General features: G+C 38.1%; 1 protein-coding gene across 1 annotated transcript in view; it reads right to left on the minus strand.

Moving 5' to 3' along the window:
- The window catches only part of HERC1 (HECT and RLD domain containing E3 ubiquitin protein ligase family member 1), a gene marked incomplete at both ends in the record, with an annotated part of 154,163 nt that overhangs the window by 58,419 nt on the left and 74,586 nt on the right, over positions 1–21,158 (minus strand). The window contains 9 exons of the mRNA XM_084240899.1: positions 1,341–1,539; positions 3,694–4,469; positions 5,969–6,489; positions 8,434–8,517; positions 8,907–9,146; positions 14,317–14,493; positions 16,763–16,873; positions 17,402–17,508; positions 19,827–19,982. Of these exons, the coding sequence (XP_084097025.1) occupies positions 1,341–1,539; positions 3,694–4,469; positions 5,969–6,489; positions 8,434–8,517; positions 8,907–9,146; positions 14,317–14,493; positions 16,763–16,873; positions 17,402–17,508; positions 19,827–19,982 (2,371 nt within the window). The remainder of the gene's footprint in view (positions 1–1,340; positions 1,540–3,693; positions 4,470–5,968; positions 6,490–8,433; positions 8,518–8,906; positions 9,147–14,316; positions 14,494–16,762; positions 16,874–17,401; positions 17,509–19,826; positions 19,983–21,158) is intronic.

Here is a 21,158-nt window from a genome sequence, read left to right on the forward strand (position 1 = left end):
TAGAGTTTCTACCCACTCTGTGATATGATGATATACACATAGGGGCAGTTGTCTGACTTTTCTCTTATTAAATCATGTTCAGTCAGGCAGAAACTACTGCAGTTTTAATATAATACCCGTCAATATCAGGGAAATGAGAACTGAGAAGAAAAGAGGCACAACACCTGGTAAATGCCTCTGGGAGCAAAAGAACATCACTTTACTTTCACCATGCCTACAATGCAGAGTTACAAAGGCAATGAGGAGTCACAGTGCTACTGACACTCCATGGATATCTTGAGTTGTGTAATTTCCAGAGGGATTCAAAACCATATTAGACTATCTTATTCCTTTTTACTTCCTTTGTTGAAGCACTTCTGTACACTGTTTTACTTAAATAAGTGACCTAAGAGACAGGAAATGTGTGAGGACTGGGCAAAGCACCTACTGCTCTTTCTGCCCGTGACCATAAGCACTGGTCGTGGTGAGCTGTAGACCACTACTTCAGAATCACTGTGCAAACTTAGTCCAAATGCAAAGGACATACCCTTCCAGAACAACAGAAGGAGACATGCTGTGGGACAAAGTCCCAAAGGCTTTACAAAGCTCTCCAGGTGGCTTTTGTGTATACTTGAGAATTCACAATCATTACAATAGTCACACTACTAATCTCTTAAGTGCCAATCTATACACTGGGAATAACAACAGCCTGTCAATTAGGGTAAAGGGAGGATAGAAATAAGAAAAAAGGAGACTAATCCTTAAGAACTAGTGAAGAGAGCTCACAAAATGGTCCAGCCCTAAAGATCTTCCTTCAAGGTTTTTATTTTGTCTATACATTTGGCAAACAAAGAAAAAGAAATTATTTAGAATTCAGAAAGCTATAGGGTTGCTGAAGCAGCATTTTCATGCCTTTTCAATTTGATCTTATAATAAGAATGAAAGTATAGTTAAGAAATTATGCTTAAAAAGGAAATATCCTAAGAAGAGAAAATTATTTTTATGGAGGTGAGCTTTTTAAGATTATATCATAAACACAAGTTTTTGCTTTTTTAAAGAAGAAAGGCAAAAGATTAGGCAAAAAAAATCATTCTAGGAAGAAATTTTGAAGTACCTGGTGGTCAAAGGCATGGTTGATTAGATCTGGGACCACCAAAAGTGGCTAAAAGACCTGGGCAAGATATTAAACTTGTGAGGACATTTCCAATTCCAGAGAAATGGATTTGACTATTTATGATCTCTTAGGTTCCTTCTAACATTAGAGTGCCTTGATTTATTTGGGCACATTCTTTATAAGAGAATAATCGTGTATTCAGAACCATAGACATCAGTATGCAGACATTAAAAGTCAACTTCCTTACCTGAGAAGACTAAGTGGCATTACTCCTGGGGACTCAGATGCAGGCACTGTTTCTGTATCAGTGACTGGAGTGGTGGCAGTTGTGGTGTCCTCCAATGAGCTGCTCATAAAGGAAGTTGTACTTGACGCTGATGGGCTAGTGGTAACCGGTGTCTGTGCCTGCTGGGCTTGGTCGCTTTCTTCAGCTTGTTGATCAATCTCTATAAACCAGGACAAAGATTCAAGAAAGTAGTAAGGATTTGTTTATTCAAAAGTGACCAAGTAGAATGGAAAATTCCTAATCTTTAATTTGGAAGGTTTCTAAATATATTTCATACATAACAATTTTCACGAAAGGTTTACAGAAAAAAAGTCTTCTATGTATATATCCTTCTATTCACTATTATCTCTAATATATAATGATGTATATAAATGGAATACATAATGTATTATATATAATGTAATGTATATTGATACATAATGTAATTATACTTTTTAAAAAAGATTTATTTATGCATATAAGAACCGGGGTATAAGCCAGAGGTACAGGAGGTGAGAGGATTCACCAGGAGAGTGGGGAACAGAACAGGCAGATGTACTAAAATACACTGCTGAGGGGAGCAGCAGATGAGCCAGGAGAGGTCTGCTGCTGTGCCATGTGGGTTGCTCCCTGCTATAGAGGCTGGCAGTAGTTTGATAGTGCTGTCTTCAACCCCTGCACCACCAGGGAGGCCCAATTACACATTTATTAAGAAGGATTTATTTTATTATGCATATAAGAACTGGAGTTCAGGTCAGAGGTGTGTGTGTGTGTGTGTGTGTGTGTGTTGGGGGGGGGGTGGTTTGAGAGGATTCACCAGAGACAGAGTGGGGAAACAGAACAGGCAGGCTGATTAAAATACACTGCTGGAGAGAGCAGCCAGCAAGTCAGGAGAGGTCTGCTCCACCATGTGGTAGCTCCCTGGCCTCCTGGGGATCGAACTCGTGCTGCAGTGGCTGTGGATAGCTTCATAGGTTGCCTCTTAACCCTTTGCACCACAGGGAGGCCCTTACACATTTTTTTTAAAAGAGGAAAGGGATCTTTTATAAAACAAAACAAACTAGTTTCACTTTATTTTGAAAAGAGGTCCACTAGGAAATCTGATTATTAAATCTGTCTTTTCTGTCATTAGTCTATAAACAGGCAAAGATAAAGACACATAAATACAGAAATAATAAAAACCTGGACAGAAACTTGATATACTTCAAAAAAAAAAAAGCTACTCCAAGGAGTAAAAAAAATTTAGTTAAAATACAAAGTTAAAATGTATAAATTTACGTATTTTTTAATATGGTATGGGAGTCTACAAATAAACATCAAGACAACAGTTGCTACAAAGATAGCTAATTCTATTAGTTTGCTAAATAAATAGCCACTTCCCTTCACAATCATCATGACCTTAACAATTCTACTTATATGCATCATGCACCTCTCTCTGTCTATTTACTACCTAAACTAAGAAAGGAAGAAAGGAAAAAGCAAAGGAAGGAGTCCAGGCAAAGGGGCTGTGTAAGCTTCAAGAAGGTAAGGGAATTTCAGTGTTAATGCTCCAGAATCTAGAAGAGTCTCAGGTACATAGTAGGTAATCGATAAATAATTAATGAATAACTCATTTTTATCTGAGAATTTACATATCACCCCTAAAAATGAGAATAAAAAACAATTTTTTTTTACATACAATATGTAATCTATAAAATGTAGATGTTAAAATGTCCTTTAAAATGCCTCTGAAGGAGGCCTCCCTGGTGGCGCAAGGGGTTAAGCACAGCACTATGAAGCTATCTTCAGCCTCTGCAGCAAGAGTTCAGCCCCCCAGCCAGCCAAGGGGCAACACTCATGGAGTAGTAGATCTCTCCTGTCTGGCCCACTGCTGCCCTCAGCAATGTATTTCAGTCAGTCTGCCTGTTCTATTCCCTAGACTGTCTCTGGTGAATCCTCTCACCTCCTGCACCTCTGGCCTGTACCCCAGTTCTTGTATGCATAAATAAATAAATCTTTTTTAAAAATGCTTCTGAAAATTTACCAGAATAATGTACAATTTTGATTAGGTCAGTAAATATTTCAGTACCTTTTGTGGCATGAGTTAAATTTCAATTTTATAAAATGTAGTAACAATTAAGTTCTAATGCTTGTATGGGTTTTAAGTAGAAAATTATAGGTAGATAACTACTAATATAAAACAAACAAAAAGTACTGTTTGCCTTTTAAAGGAAAAAACAACATGAAAATTGTTTTGGCCAATAAAAATTTTTACAACTCAATTACAGAATATATCACTTCTAGCAATTATAATTTCAGCAGCAAAAAAAAAAAAAAACCCCATCAGATAACATACCTTGTTTAATTTTGCCTCCAAATTGGTCTTCCAAAAGCCCATGGACCACTAATTTATAGATCATGGCTTGAGCTCGTTCCAGATCAGCTAATCCCAAAGCTCTCTTTATGGGTGACCTCATGACTGCTCGCTTTACCATGTGTCTCATCAAGAATTGCAGGGCTGCACGCATCTCCACATCTTCATGAACAACTGGAGAGCTTGCACAGTCTGAGTTGTGACCATTTTCGGCCAGAACTTTTGGTATCAGCAACAACTCAGCATATTTACTACAGCCAAGAAGAGCACTAAGTGATTTCATAGCACCGAGGTAGAGATAGGACAGTTGGACTGCTCTGATTTCTGATTGGGCTATGTCATGGTTTTTAGACATGTGTTCATGATTTTTTCTTTTTCCTTCTGTTATTTGATGCTGGGATTCCACGCCTGGCAGTGTTGGATCTAAAGAAAATGAAGGTATTTCATTTTCTGATTTGGAGCTTGTGGTACCCAGACTTTTGGCATCATCAGATGGTAAACCTGTTCGCATATCTAAAGCAGACTCATTTTCAGTTTTCTGCTCAACATCTCCTTTCTCCTCAGACTCATGTCGGTGTTTCTTTTCATGTCGCTTGGTGCTTTGTTTACCCATGTCTTCGTGAATGCCGGTCAGATACGTGAGGTCCAGCAGCACAGAAGCTGTCAAGCCCCGGAATCTTGCCACATCAAACGGCAGTGGTTCACAGGGTTCCAGATTATACAATGGAGTATCACTAGGCGACCAAAAAGTTGGGAAGCTTTAATAAAGATCAGAATGACACAGGAAGAAGCAAGTGAGGGATAGACAGGAGGAAGGTACAGAACATAATGTAGACAATATATGATGCATCATGTACACATTACAGAGAAAACTTATACAAACTAGAGAAGTCATTACAAACAGAGAGAAAAATGAGCCTATTATGAGCAAATGGAGAGATACAATGTTAAATACAAAAGCAATGACTTGTGCATGTACTTTTAAATTACTTTGTAGTCTTCAATTAATGCTTCTAATTTATAGTTTAAGTAAAACATGATGACATACTTTCTGATATTTGGCAAGAATGCTAAATAAAAAAAAATGCTACATTATACAAAGTGTAACAGAAAGCTTTAGCAAGTATATAAAGTTTTGTGATATGCATTTGTTACATTAACCAAAATCTAGGTTCTAACTTAACCTTACTAATCTTATTTTCTCTTTGTCTCATTTTTAATTGCTTTATTTTGTTTTATTCCAAGGGACATCTTAATAAAGAACCATAAATCCCTGAATAAACAAGACAGAGAATAAAAGAAAAGTAGATACTTTTCACTTAATAATGTAAATTTTTCACTGTTTTCTTAGCTTGGTCGAGGAAGGGGATGGATTACATTAATCCCTGAAATTGTGTATAAAATTTATGTGTGAGCATTTTTTCAGCTGAAAGGGTCCGCTGTTATCATTTGATTCTAAAACATTCCTGCCTCCAAAAAATACTTAAGAATCACTGTTTTACATATTATCCAATGTCACATTAATATTAAAAAGGATTCATCAATAAATCCATATTGCAAAATATGTAGCATCTAAAAATTGAGTCTCCTTATCAATGAAGATACTTAATATATATTTCCTTATCAATGAAGATACTTAATATATATTTCCTTTTAAACATGTAAAGTTTCATACAAACCATCCTATCTGATTACAAACACATAAATGCCTTTAAATATATAATTTACATCAAATAAGTGTAATTTCATATCTATCCCAAATGGTGTACACTGAAGCAACAGAAATAGGGGCTTTTAAAATAAAAGCAAAACAAGAATACTTAAAATCATAAAAAATCCAAAATCTAATTTTGGTCACTGCCCTACATTCAAGGCACTCCTACACAAAATGTAACTCATGGATCTTTTGGCTGACCGTTTTCTTCCTGTTGTGTAATGGAAATGATCAAAAAAGCAGAAAGTCACATGAAAATTAGAAAGCCTTCAAGGTATCTCATTAAATCTAAACCAGTGAGCTTACCATTCCTTCGCAAAACAAAACAAAAAACTATATTATTTTACAAACCACTAGTATTCCAAGGGACACAAGTTTGGGAAATATTCCTTTATGAAATAATAGTACTCATCAGTTATATGGAAAAAATTATTTACACAAGTTAACTGGCAGCTCACTTAAAACATATGATTAATCACTGTCTATATGCCCATTTCACCATTAAATACTCATTTGCTAAAAGTGAAACTCAAAAGATCATACCTGATGGTAATTTCTGCTTCATCCCATTGGACCTTGGCAGACGTGCTGCCCTCTTTGACCACTCCCAGCAGCGTGGCATGGCGCCCAGTTTGCTTGTGAACACACCGACCTCCAACTCTAAGGCCAGCATCAACTCCTCCTATCACTGCCAGCACAGGCCACACCTCTATGCAAAGTGTCCTCAGCTGCAGCTCTGAGAGGTCAGCAAGGCCATGTCTATTATGTTTACCTTTCTCTTCCTCTTTGCTTTCCTTCTCCTCTCTCATTTCATTTTCCTCTCGGCTTTGAACCGAGCGGCTTTTCTTTAGTTTCTGACCTGACTCTTTAATACATATCTTTATTTTGTGCAGCCTTTCCATCATTTTTTTGTTAATGCAGTAAGTCCAACGGTCTGTTCGATGAAGGATACGGATAAGCTGAATAGTGGCTTCTGCCAGCACTGCTGCTACTGGACTACAAATGGGATCTCCTGGAAGTAAGTCTCGTGGTGTGCCACGCATTTGCATATCACAAATTTTCACCTACACAAAAAAAGAGGGTGGCAGATGTGAGATATTAAACTATTACTTGCAAAAAAATTCTAGCATATGTAATATGTTAAACTAATACATGTGTATTATGCTACTGGCCCAAAGAGAGCAAATGTTACAGCTCTATTGAAGTTAGTATCAGTTGGTCCTCTGATAAGTTGCCCTATTATTTAAACTTCCTGCAGGCTGTGACTATTGGAGCAGGTACAGCTACCTGAAAGATGTATATAGACCAAAGTGTGTATATCTGACTCAATGTATGCTGTGAAGACCTATTCGCTCTCATCCTTAAGACTTCAGAGTGATAATGAATGTTGGGGCCATCTTACATTGTTCAAGGAGAACAAAGATAAAGTCATGAGTGTAGGTTACTGAAATATCTCCTATCTGGACACACAATTCAAGTAAGACAGAGGTTAAAAGAGGAGCAAGACTTGTATTCAAATCTTAACTCTGATAATTTTGAGAAATTATTTAGTCATGCTAAACCTCAGGTTTTTCATCTGTTAAAAAAAAAGGCACTAGTAATAGTATCCATCTCTTATGATTATTTTAAATATTAAGTGAGCCTTGGCAAATAAAGCAATTAGTACAACACAAGTCACCAGTAAAATTTCAAAAAAAAATGTTAGCTATTATTTGTACTGTTTTTATCAGAGATTCTGAACTTAACAGAAAAATTTTCTGGGTAGATTAAATTGATTGCTATATAGCCTGAAGTTGAATGAATTCCTTCAAGATTCACAAATGGTGGGGAGCACCATTCTAACAAGTACATATCAGAACGTATTTCAAGTTGTGAGAACTTATCAGGCAAAGAAATAATAGCAGGAACTGGGTTACCTCTTTATTTCACCTCCAGTTCAATTCTATTGACTACCTGTCCAAGATGCAGCTCCCCTTTCTCATGAACAACTAGCCTAAAATCATACCTCCTTGAAATTTTAAAAAATATATTTAAAAGTATAGACTAAAATCTAACTTTTATGGTTAGGATTTACCAAGTCCAGCATTTCCATTACAGAACTATTATGTCTCTGTGTGAAAACTTTTCACTAAAAAAATAACAAGAAACACTAAAGACCAAACTTAGGCTACACTGTATCTTTAAAGTGATGGAGTTTTATATGAGGTTGTCTGGGTTTTATATGAGGAGGAAAAAAAAGAATTTAGAGAAAGGATCTCTTTTTTTTTTTTTTTAAGATTTTTATTTTATTATTTTTTTATACAAGAACTGGGGTACAGGCCAGAGGCACGGGAGGGTGAGAGGATTCACCAGAGACAGAGCGGGGAGCAGAACAGGCAGACAACTGAAATACACTGCTGAGGGGAGCAGTGGGCAAGACAGAAGAGGTCTGTCACACCATGTGGATATATCCTTGGCTGGCTGGGAACTGAACCTGCGCTGCAGAGGCTGCAGACAGCTTCACAGCACTGTGCTCAACCCGCTGCGCCACCGGGGAGGCCTGAGAAAGGGTATCTCTTAATATTATCTTCCTGGGAGCTTGGGGCTCAAATTACAACATTCACAAGGTCAGAGAACTCTCTGAATGAATGAAAGGCCATTTTTCCACAACTGTAATTTCCATTATTCAGCTAATGGCACCTGGTTACATTTAGGATTATTTCTAGACCTCTCTCTCATATGTATATCTCTTAAAGAACTAGATCATTCCTAAACTATTTCCTATAATTCCACATTTGATAGTTGACTCACTATATTCAAAAGTGCCAGAATATCAAATAATGCCTTAAAAAATAAAGGCAATTTCTAAAAGCATCTAACCATCTTTTATATTTTATAGTTTCTGGTAAACTATATGAGCATGTATTTTTAATGGTAGAAATAGTTTATTTCTATCTGATGCAAACAAATAGTAATAAAAAATGACAAATATCCTTTATGATTAGTATAAAGATTTAAAATTGCATTACCTTTTCCCCTGGATTGCTACTATAGAACATTACACATGGGTACAACTCTGATGCATCCACATCTTCAAAAGCTAGTTTGGGTTCCTATAGAGATAAAAAAATATATATATTTTAACCACATTAAAATTACTACACTTGACAGTCCTCCTGCCCACCTGGGACTATGCAGATGCCTCTCCTTTTCTACTTTGCCTTATAAACCATCCTTTTAAAATGTAAAATAAATAATAAAATAAAATTACTACAGTCAAATCTCAGTTAACCTTGCTACCAAGCTAATTCCAACTATAATAAATGATTCTAATTGTTTCAACAATGTAACTGGGATTGTACTATTTTTCTGCTAAATACTGTAAGAATCAAAAGGTATTAGAGGAAAAGTAGAGAAGAGTGGATAATCTATACACTGAATGATACTTAAATAACTGAGTTGAGTATAAGGAAAACAATGTTTATGAATGAGTTTCAAGTACCTCTCCATTCTTTCCAAAGGAAATGGTCCTGGCTTCCATGTCTAAGACACAGGTAATGAAATCTCCTTGTGTAAAGCTGGACAATGTCAGGGTCTGTTCTCCATTGTGATAGAGGTTACCACTGTAGGCACGATAGAGCCACATATCCGAGGTAGTGCGGTGGTTAAAGTCATGTACTGGCCAGCGAGAAACTCCGACACATGTGCCTTCATTACCTCTGTTTTCCTTCACAATGTAAAACTAAAACGAAAATAGTAATGTTCACTAATATTCAAAAAACCTACTATTAACTGCATAAACCAATCCTGAGATGTATATTTATAAAAAATATGTATAAGGGAACATCACAAGTTTATTTCAGTTTAAGTGAAAATAACATACAAGTGAAATAATTTTATCATTTTATAAGCACTTTAAAACATTTAATCTTTATCTTGTACAGCATTTAGAAAAACCCATGAGTACTTATTTATTTATTTTTAAAGATTTATTTATTTATGCGTACAAGAACTGGGGTATGGGGGGTGAGAGAATTCACCAGAGACAGAGTAAAGAGCAGAACAGGTGGATTGACTGAAATACACTGCTGAGGGGAGCAGTGGGTGAGTCAGGAGAGGTCTGCTGCACCATGCGGGCCACCTCCCTGGCCGGGGATTGAACCCATGCTGCAGTGGCTGCAAACAGCTTCACAGCGCTGCATCTTAACCTGCTGCACCACCAGGGAGGCCCCACCATGAGTACTTATTTAAAATAAATAATTTTAGTTTACATATTAATTATGAACCTGAGAAAGTATGTCCAGTCCAGAAAATTATTAATTAAAAGCTTCAATTCTTTACATAACAAATTTTCTAACTACTCTCATGTAATTCTTTTATGCTTCTGTGAAAAAAGAATTAATACAGCGCCTGAGATTGCTATCTTTAAAAATGCAAGCTTGCAATACTAACCCTTGGCCATTATCTGGAAAACAGTTTATTACACTGATACTTTTCCATACACTGAAAATCTTCCGTAAGTGATAATGGAGGCTCAGAATGTTTGAACAATTTGGTTTATACTGAATACCTGCTATTCTTCTGGCAGCCTAGAGTTTTGATACACGTCAAGCAAAGGGTGCCTTCATTTCCAGCCTAACATAAAAATTATGAGCACCAAGTCTCTAACGGGTTTCCCTTAAACATTACACACGTAGTTGCATTTTTTAAAATATATATTTTTAAGATTTATTTTTATTTATTTATGTGTACAAGAACTGGGTGTGGGCCTCCCTGGTGGTACAGGGGTTAAAGACAGTGCTATCAAGCTATCACTGGCCACTGCAGCATGAGTTTGATCCTTGGTTGGCCAGGGAGCAACCTACATGGCACAGTAGACCTCTCCTGACTCACCCACTGCTCCCCTCTACAGTGTATTTCAGTAGATCTGCCTGTTCTGCTTCCCACTCTGTCTCTGGTGAATCCTCTCACTTCCTGCACCTCTGGCTTACACCCCAGTTTTTGCATGCATAAATAAATAAATCTTAAAAAAACCCCTGGGAGTAGGGAAGTGGTGCGGGGGTGGGGATGAGAGGATTCATCAGAGACAGAGTAGGGAGCAGAACATTCAGATCTACTGAAATACACTGCTGAGGGGAGCAGTGGGCAAGACAGGAGAGCTCTGCTGTGCCATGTGGGTTAGCTCCCTGGCGGGGAACAAACTCATCCTGCAGTGGCTGGTGATAGCTTGATAGCACTGAGACTTTAACCCGTGCGCCACAGGGAGGCCCTGTAGCTGCATTTTGTTGCTGGGGAGAGTGAACTCTATGTCATCCCTCAAGGGCAGGAAAAAACACAAGGAAGGCTACAGATGGATTCAGATATTAATTACATTCCTATTTTGTGATTTCTACCAAAGTTGAAAGTTAGAGAAGTATGACCCCTCTGTTCACTCTTAACAGACTGGACACTCAACCTCCTCTTGGAGATGTTCCATTGCTGCTGACTTATTATATTCAGCCTTTTGGATTAGCTGCAGTTTGCAACAATAGTCTGATAGCTTGACTGTACATGTCTCATCTTTTCCCTGATGTATTTGTTTTAGTAAGGCAAATTATTAAATGAGGGTCTCCCCAGAAAGAAATTCATCTGCTCACTGTATAAATGATTAGGATAAAAGAGGTGGAAAGTTTTGTAAACTTCTAATTTTTTTTTTTTAAGATTTATTTATTTATACAAGCACTGGGTAGTCAGAAGCATGGGAGGGTGAGAGAGTTCACCAGAGCCAGAGTGGGGAACAGAACAGGCAGACTGATGAAATACACTGCTGAGGGGAGCAGCGGGCACGGCAGAAGAGGTCTGTCGCGCCATGTGGGACCCTCGGGATCGAACCAGTGCTGCAGAGGCTGCGGGCAGCTTCGCAGCCCAGCGCTCAACCGCTGCGCCACCAGGGGGGCCCTAATTTTTTTTTTTTTAATTGGGGTTTTGTCCTGGCCAATTCCTAACTTCTCTGGTTAAGTTATATGAAAAATGTTTCTGTGAAAATTATTTTGTCCCTCTTGCACTCAACTCCTCTGAACAAAAGATCTAGAGAAAATAACAAAATGGTTGAAAAATTTAAAGTTATAATTATTAAACAGAACACACTGATTTTCGAGTAAGGGTGAGGGAGGAAAAACCCAGGTGCTGGGGACGTGTAAAAGAATAGGGAGGGTATTAATAATCTTTGTTTTTCTCCTGGGGTGGTGATTGGGATGGGGGAACAATCTGTTGTCTTGAAAACTGTTGTGAGTGCTTTAAATTCAAACTGCTGAACCTCCCATTATACTCCACAGACTATAAGACAGTAGGATGTATGGAGCTAGAAGGAATTATGCTCAGTGAAATAAATCAGAAGGAAAAAGAAAAATACCAGATGGTTTCATTTATAGGAGGACTATAGGGGAACCAAATAAGACATCAAACAATTATAAATTACAAATTACAAAACTAGACAATTATAAATCAGAGACATCCTGCAGGGGAGGAGGCAGGAGAGGGATCAGAGGGAGGGAGGAAGGAGCACAGGGGACTGAGGTGATGTTGCACGGGTGCATTGGTGAAGGAAACTCTTTCGGGACTACACATGAGGGGGGAGGGAAGTAAACATTGTTTAAAAATGAACAATGATGTAAAAAATAAATTTAAAAAAAATTTTTAAAAATTAAAAAGAAGAAATAAAAGACAGCAGGGAGACCCAGGTACTGCACTTCTCATTGAAAACCTCCAGATGTCCTCCACACTCTTGAGACAGATAAACTGATTCACAGACAAGCAAAAAACCATTAACTGGTTGCCTTTAGGCATTCCATATGAAACCCAGCTCAAATTATTCAGACTAGGAACACCTGGAACAGAGGTTGGATGGGTCCCTGGTAGGAGGTCACATTTGAGTCTGGTTAAGCTGCATTGCCTGAGTACTGTACATCCTGATTAAGGATATCTTAGTAAATATAAACTCTCTTTTCAAGGATACCATGTATACCCTCTGGGATTATATTTCTTCCGTTCCCCCACCTCACCCCACCCCATGCCACTCTACCCAAATATGATACTACTTCAGCCTTAGATTATGCCAGAGTTCTCCTGTGCTAAACTGATGTCTAACCCACTTTTTAAAAGTTCATACAAAAACTAAAGGACAAAGTCACGTGACTTTTTAAGATAGACCTTTATGGCTAATAAGAGTTGCTTTAACTGGTTAAGTCTACAACCCATAAAAGGTGTAACTGAAGTTAATACTACAGGTTGACCTCACCCTGTTGCATAGGGACCTACTGACAATTGCTCTACTGAAAAGACACTGTGCCCGAGAACTAAGAGGGTCAAGTATTCCAAAAAAAGGAGTTAACATAGTAAGGACTGCTATCCTAGAAGGCGTGCTTACAGTGTTGACCCTTGGCTGGCAGATGTGAACTGGATAGGTCAACAGTTTCCTACAATGGTAAAACTTTCCCTAACTGATAAGGGTGACTCACTGCACCTAAACTACTTATACAGCAGTATAGCAATATGCTAAACACTTGCTTTCCTGGTAGGTATCTTAAATTTTAGGATATGTCAGGCAGAGGTTACAAATGTGAACAAACCCCAATAAAACCCTTAAGTACTGAGTCCCTAATTCTTTTATGGACTTTCCCAGGCAGAAAAAGCACACACAGTGCTGCATTTTCATTGCTGGGGAAGAATCTGGAAACCCTCATGGGAAGTATATTTCATGATAGTCCAACCATTCATTTTTTTAAATTTTTGATATAATTTTAGAATTAACGAAGAGTTATGAGTTCCTGCATTTTCTTCACTGGTTTCCATTTATGTTAACATCTTACATAATGATGGAACATTTACATATGACTTTTTATAGTCATTTCACATTTTTTTAAAAATAAGAACCTGAGGGTTAAAAAGACTGAAAGACACTTTTAAAGTCCTTCTTGGGATAAAATCTAGAACTCCTTGTCCTCTTCCCCTTTTCTCACTATACTCTGAACAACTTGCCTTCTTCCTGTTTCTTGAACATACTATCCTTATTCCTACCTTTAGGCATGGACTGCTATTCTTTTTACTTAAAATAGTTAAATACTTAAAATACTTCTCTCAGGTCTCCTTGGTGGCGCGAGGGGTTAAGCACTGCACTGTGAAGCAATCCGCAGTCTCTGCAGCATGAGTTCGATCCCCGGCGGGCCAGGGAGCAACATACATGGCACAGCAGACCTCTCCTGTCTTGCCCACTGCTCCCCTCTGCAGTGTATTTCAGTCAGAGTGACTGTTCTGTTCCCCGCTCTGTCTCTGGTGAATCCTTTCACCCCCACACCTCTGGCCTGTACCCCAGCTCTTGTATGCATAAATAGATAAATCTTTTTTTAAAAAATAAATAAAATAAAATACTTTCCTCAGGTATGTTTCTCAGAAGTCATCTTATTGCTCAGGTCTCAACCTAATCTCTTCTTCAGAGGCCTTTCCTGATTACTCAATCTAGAGTTAATTGCTGCACATGCTTTCGTTGTATCACCTGTTTTAATTTCAACATAGCACTTACCTGATGTTTCTTTATTTTTTTTGAAGATTTATTTATTTATGCATACAAAAGCTGGGGTACAGGCCAGAGATGTGGGGGTGAGAGGATTCACCAGAGACAGAGTAGGGAACAGAACAGGCAGATGGACTGAAGTACACTGCTGAGGGAAGCAGGGGGCGAGTCAGGAGAGGTCTGCTGCGCCATGTGGGTAGTTCTCTGGCAGGCTGGAGATCGAACTGGTGCTGCAGAGGCTGCAGATTGCTTCATGATGCGGTGCTTAACCCCTTGTGGCACCAGGGAGGCCCCTGTTTCTTGCTTTATTTTTATTTAGGCTTGGACTATTTTTAGGGCATTATGTATTTGGAATTCTACATACCTTCCACTGGTAGCATCCAGAAGTTACTCCAGTTGATGCTAATCCATAACCTTTTCCTCCACTGCCATGAGTTAAAATCTGTCCATTTTCCACTAGGCAACACTGAGCTTTCTCTGGGTCAAAGGATACTTCTTGTATAGGAAGATTCTCATCTTCTTCCTCCAACTCTCCCTGCTTCTGTCAGAAAGAAATTTGGTCAGTATTTTGGAGTAAGCCTGGTCTCAGTTAATATATAGCCCAAGACTCCTTTAGTTTGACTGCACAAATATTTATTAAGTGCCTACCCTGTACCAGTCATTGTGTAGATAATGGGAACACAATGATAATACAACATGATCCCTGCTCCTTGAAAGTTTATGATCCAATTAGAGTAAAGAGAGGCAGATAAATAACAATGTTACATGATAGGAACAGCAGAAACAAGTGTCTAACCCAACTTGGAAAGGACAAGGTAAGCATTCAAAATTCAAAACAAGATGACTTCTAAACTGACTTCTGAATGATGAGAAGGCAGCAAGCAGAAAATCAAAGAGAAAGTTTAGGGTAGTGTATACATCATGTGTCAAGGCATGGAGGTATAAGAGAATTCAATGATTTAATGAAACTGCAAGCCCTGTAGAATGTCTGGAAGTTGAGAGTGACAGAAAAGTAGCCTAAAAAGAGAACAAAGAACAAAATCATGGAAAGCCTAAAATGCCATATTAAGTTTGAACTTCACTCTAGAGACAACAGGAGCTGCCAACACAGAATGATTTATAGTCAGGATCCCTGATCAGATCTATGTTTTATAAATATCATTTTACCAGCAGTGCACAGTATAAAGGTAGAAAGACCTATCAGGAGATTACTTCAAGAATTCAGGTAAGAAATACTGAGGACAATTCATTTTTAATTCAGCAAGTATTTATTAAGCATTTACTATGTGCCAGACACTCTACCAAGTCCTATATATTCAATAGTATAGGAGATAGATAAGGTCTCTGCTCTCAAAGCACTTATATTTTGGAAGAGGCAGACAGAAAATAAAGCAAGAAATACCAGGTAAGTGCTATGTTGAAATTAAAACAGGTGATACAATAAAAGAGTGTGCAGCAATTAATTCTAGATTGACTGATCAGGAAAGCCCTCTTTAAAGAAGTAATAATTAGGTTGAGACCTTAGTGATAAGAATAAGTTGACTTCTGAGAAACATATCTGAGGGAAGTATTTTAAGTAGAAAGAATAGCTAGTCCAAGTCTAAAGGTAGGAACAAGGATGTTCAAGAAACAGGAAGAAGGCAAGTTGTTCAGAGTATAGTGAGAAAAGGGGAAGAGGACAAGGAATTCTAGATTTTATTCTCAGGATGACAAGAAACCATGGAGAGTTTAAGCAAGAAGTGATTGTATTCTATTTTATTATTTTAAAAGATCACTCTGGATACTAAGTAGAGAATGGACTGTAGTAAGACCAGTTAGGAGACAATTGCATAGTCCAGACCAGAGATGTGAGTGGCCTATAATAAGGTAATAATGGAGGAATGAAAAGGTAGGCAAGTTCAAGTTGTGTTTTACAGAGGAGTCAACAGGATTTGGAGATTGTGTAGATGGAAAAAAATGGAGGTTGCAAGCAAGACCATGCTTAAGTTTTTTGGTTGAGTCACTAACTAGGAAAAAGAAACTCTGGGGAAAGACCAAGATGTGATAGAACTATGGATACTACCAAGTATGGAATGGCTTTTAAACTATCATTTAACTGGTAAGACAAATAAAAAGGCGGGTGTGTAAGTCTGAAATTCAGGGAAAGTGTCAGGACTGAAATTTAAAATTTGGGCTCAATGGCATATGAGTCTGAACGAGGTTTTGTTACAGGATAAACACTAAGGGTGACTGTTGAAAAAAAAGAGGGTATTGGGACCAAGCCTCGCGATACTCCATCACTTAAACAGAAGAAGAAGAACCAGTACAGGATAACGAGAACAGACCACTGTGTTGAGATAGAAGGGAAATCCAGAAAATGTATGGAATCATGAAAACCAAGGATTAAAATGAATTAAGGTAGCTAGAACAGATTCAAGAGCTACTTAAGAGATAAAATTAATGGGGCCTAGTGACCACATGGATGGGGACATTAGGAGAGTCTAGAATAGCCAGGAATTCAGTGGGAATTTGGAAAGTGGGGATTTGGGAAGCTAGGTGGTACACTGCTAGAAAATGAAATAGAAAGAAAAGTAGTAGTTTCTATGGGAAGATAGCCTGGGCTAGCAGGAAAGAAGATAAGGAAAGGATATAAAAGGGTGGGGATGAGAGATGTTTACAAGCTGAAAGGAAAGGACCTGTGGAGAAGGAGACAGTATGGAGGGGAAGGAATGACTGATAGTACAACGCACCTTAGTAGAGAAAGGATCCAGAAACAGGAGACAGGATACTCCCTTGCACGGTCTAAAAGTAGTTTTAGAAGAATCAATTACCTGTAATTTTATTTCTTGTTCTTTTTCCTTTATCTGAATAGCGTGTTTGGCCTGGGCAATGGGAGTCTCCCACATACAGTCCGATAGAAGAGAAAATAAGCATTCAACAACCTGTTTTATTAAGGAAAATGAATGATAAAATTTGTAAAAGGTAATTTTAAGTATTTCTAGAGAAGACAAATCATTTAACTCTAATAATTAAGTCACATTTGATTATAACCAAAGTCCAACAGTTACTTTGGGCAGCTGTAAGTTAAATATTTTATTTTTTAGAAGGTGGGTCCAACTAGAAAGTGGGTTCCATTGCCCTCATGTAGTTAGATTATATGGTCCTGATTAGGTCTTACAACATTACACATTTCTCTCTTTTGAGGGCAAACCCTAGTAAGAAATTCTGTAGATTTTCCTTTTCTTCTGACCTTGCAAATACTCACTATTCCCTTAATCCTTATACTCCATAAACTCAATTTCTCTTTCTCCTTGCTTGGAGATGAGATAATAGTGAAAGAAATATCAGAAGCAGAAGTTTTGCTACTGAATAAAAGAATATTTACAACTGAAGAGACCATAAATTTTAGATTTTAGGTGAATTATGTTGCACATGTGAAAACATCTTTATACAACTTGAAAAACAGAAACCTGAGCCATTTGATCATCTTCTACACCAGATTCACAAGCTGGTAGCACAGCCTCAAGGACATGAAGTGCAAGGAGCCTTGTTCTTAAGTTACCCACTAGAGGAATACCTAGAAGGAAGACAAAGACATTTTCCTATTATCAGTTCTTTTTTTTTCTTTAGGATTTATTTTATTTATACAAGAACCGGGGTACAGGCCAGATGTGCGGGAGGGTGAGAGGATTCACCAGAGCCAGAACAGGGAACAGTACAGGCAGAATGACCGAAATGCACTGCTGAGGGGAGCAGCGGGCAAGACAGGAGAGGTCTGCCATGCCATGTGGGTTGCTCCGCAGCTGGCAGGGATCGAACTGGCACTGCAGAGGCTGTGGACAGCTTCACAGCACTGCGCTCAACCACCTGTGCCACCAGGGAGGCCCTCCTATTATCAGTTCATAATATCAGTTATTATAAGGACTATTTAATTATCATTTCAAAGTTCAAATGCACTTTTTGGAAAAAAAAATCTATGCAGTTGCTAATAAGGATTTATGGGTGGAACATTACTTCAACTTATTATCACAAGAATTGTAGACTCATTTCATACCCATTACTGTACAAGACCATTATTGTTTGTCTCACTTTTTAAGTATATATAAAGGGAAAAGCACTATGACTACCTGGATGCAGGTACTATACTATGCATTTCATACATATTAACTCCATTAATCTTTACAAGCCCTATCTGTCCTCCATTTTACTTATGAGGAACGTAGGCTGAGAAGCAACTTGACCAAAGTCACACAGTTCATAACGGCAGAATTTTAAATAGGTCTATTCTTCCCTAAAGCTCAGACTTCTCAAAACTCTTCTATTGTTTCTCCTTTTCTACACTCTGCCTGCCTCACAGATTGTTAGGGTTAGTGGGGAGATAAGCAGTTTGTACTTTTCTAGAGTAAGCAGAGGTAGAGACAGGACACTGAGGCTCTGTGTATAACTATTACAACAATAAAGCCAGTTGAAAATAAATGAATCTCTGATCTTTCTTTATGTTCTTACACATTAATCAATATTATATAAGCTCATCTTATTAAAAGGGGGGAAGCTAGGCTAAGCTATATTTGTTAATGAAAACTAATAAAGTGTGTTAAGAATGTATAATATAAAGTAACATATATCATGGAAGATTACATTATGTTTTGGCATATTTTTATTTTTTTTAAGATTTATTTACTTATTTATACAAGCACTGGGTACATTCAGAAGTGTGGGAGGGTGAGAGAATTCACCAGAGCCAGAGTGGGCAGCAGAATAGACAGACTGATGAAGTACACCACTGAGGGGAGCAGCGGGCGCGGCAGGAGAGGTCTGTCGTGCCATGTGGGACCCTTGCCAGTGGCCGGGGATCGAACCGGTGCTGCAGAGGCTGCGGGCAGCTTTGCAGCCCAGCACTCAACTGTTGCGCCACCAGGGAGGCCCTGGCATATTTTTAAAAGCCTATGGATGGTGAAAAAGTTCAGGAAAAGAAGGGCTTCCCCGGTGGCGCAGCGGTTGAGCGCTGGGTTGCGAAGCTACCCGCAGCCTCTGCAGCGCCGGTTCGATCCCCGGCTGCTCCCCGGCCACCGGAGGAGGGTCCCGCATGGCGCGCAGACCTCTCCTGCCGCCCGCTGCTCCCCTCAGCGGTGTACTTCGGTCCTTCTGCCTGCTCTGCTCCCCGCTCTGGCTCTGGTGAATTCTCTCACCCTCCCGCACTTCTGACTGTACCCAGTGCATGTATAAATAAATAAATAAATAAATCTTTAAAAAAAAAAAAAAAAAAAGTTCAGGAAAAGAAAACACTGATGGTTCAGCAGGGTTGTGAATTTACTCAGTGTCACTGAATTGTACCCTTAAATAGTTGAAATGGTCAATTTAACTTTATGTGTATTCTACCAAAATTTAAAAATAACAGATAAGGACTAACAATAATCTAGCCAAGTAGGTCATACTTTTAGGCTAACAACCAGCAGAGACGCTTATTATATAAACGCTTATAAACAGCACACAATCAGAAATTATAATCAAAGCAATAGAAAACCTGTCACTGTTAAGACTTAATGGACAAATTCAAATCTGCATTTTCATAATCTAAGAAGTGAAGTAGGAAATCTGTGCCAAATTATCATATTAAATAAGATGTTCTCTATTATTATAATCTGAACAAGTCTAGTAGAATTTAATCTGCCTCTCTCGATTAAATTCATGATCTTTTCCAATGCTACTTTCTATTAATTCCTATCAATTTTTACTTCAGAAATTAGTTTTCATTTTATCAAATACTTCAGAATACAAGAAAGAAAAGTGTTATCTCAAGGCCACGTATTCAATATTGTTAAAGTCTGACATTATCTGAATAAAATACCATGTGATGTATAAAAATATTCTAAAGTAAAGGCAAAGGTCATTTACCTGAAGAACACTTCTGAGATGCTATATTTAAAAGCACCTCTGTCCACTTTGGGGAAGCCATTTTTGATTGAATTGCTTTGGAAGATACAACTCTGCGAAGAAAAACTAAAAAATCTCCCAGATGCAGTTCAGCTGCATGTTGTTTCCGAAGAGCAGCTGTGGAATGATGCGACAAGTTTACATTACAACCAAAAGTCAACATGAAACATTCTTACATTATATAGCGCACATTACACACAAACCTAATTAAAAATCTATGTGGTCAATAAATTGTTGAATTCTTAAAATTTAAAAAAAGAATGGTGAAAGTTCGGAAAATAAAGCCAAACTAAAAACACCTTTACATCTATGGAGAATAAAAAGGAGCCTGGTAGAATCAAGTGTGTATACTCATTTTTATGCATTTTTCCCCTGCTATTCTAAAAAGCAAGAATTCTCTAACAGAGTCTAGAGTTTTACTGGATAGAATTTGAGGGAGATGATCTGTGAACTCCTGAAATTATATCAAAAATCATGTATGCAGAATATTTGTTTAGTGAGATTTTATAACTATGATCATATTTTCAAAAATTGTAGGAATTCCACCCTTCCCATCTAGCCCAATCAAATTAAGAACCATTTCTCTAAAACAGACTCTGTGTTTTCAGACTCTACAAAGAAAGCAATTTCTAGACCTGGGTTTGGCTTGCCTGAGTTCAAACTATTGTAAGTGCTTTCACACAAACTTGCCCTAACCAACTCCCCAGTTTCTCCACCAGCATGTGTACCAGCCTCTATTTTATCACCCCATTTATTGTTTCCTTTGACTCTGTACTTTGAAGTCAGAGAACTAGCTTCTCTTTCTGTAACAATCCATGTTCTTGTCATCATCCAACACCCTCCACACCTTCTTAGCCTGGCAGTCCTAATCAGAGCCGGGGAGAAGTGCACCAGTGGGGTAGCTACCCAAAATGTCAATCCCTAAGGGGTACTAAAACATGGAAAATCATAATAACTAGCTACCTTATAGAGGGGACAGCTCCCAAACCCCCTAAAAGACATGCTAGCTGACCATTAATCTTCTCCATAGACATCTAGGTAACTAGAGAACTTTTAATTTGCTGAGGTGAATGTACAAGTCCGTGACAGAACTAAAATGCCAGGAACAGTTGGAGAAAAAGCTAAGAATTTCTCTACATTTCTTCTACACTGTACTCTACCTCTCCTTTACTTCAATACTAATAAGCAAATATTTTTTAAAATAGCTTGAAGAGTATAAAATTATTAGCCTGCCCTGGGTACCAATATTATCTCACTCCAACCTTTTTCCTTATGTTCCTTCAAAATCCAGTT

This window comes from Talpa europaea (assembly GCF_964194135.1).
Source record: "Talpa europaea genome assembly, chromosome: 8".
Lineage (NCBI taxonomy): Eukaryota > Metazoa > Chordata > Mammalia > Eulipotyphla > Talpidae > Talpa > Talpa europaea.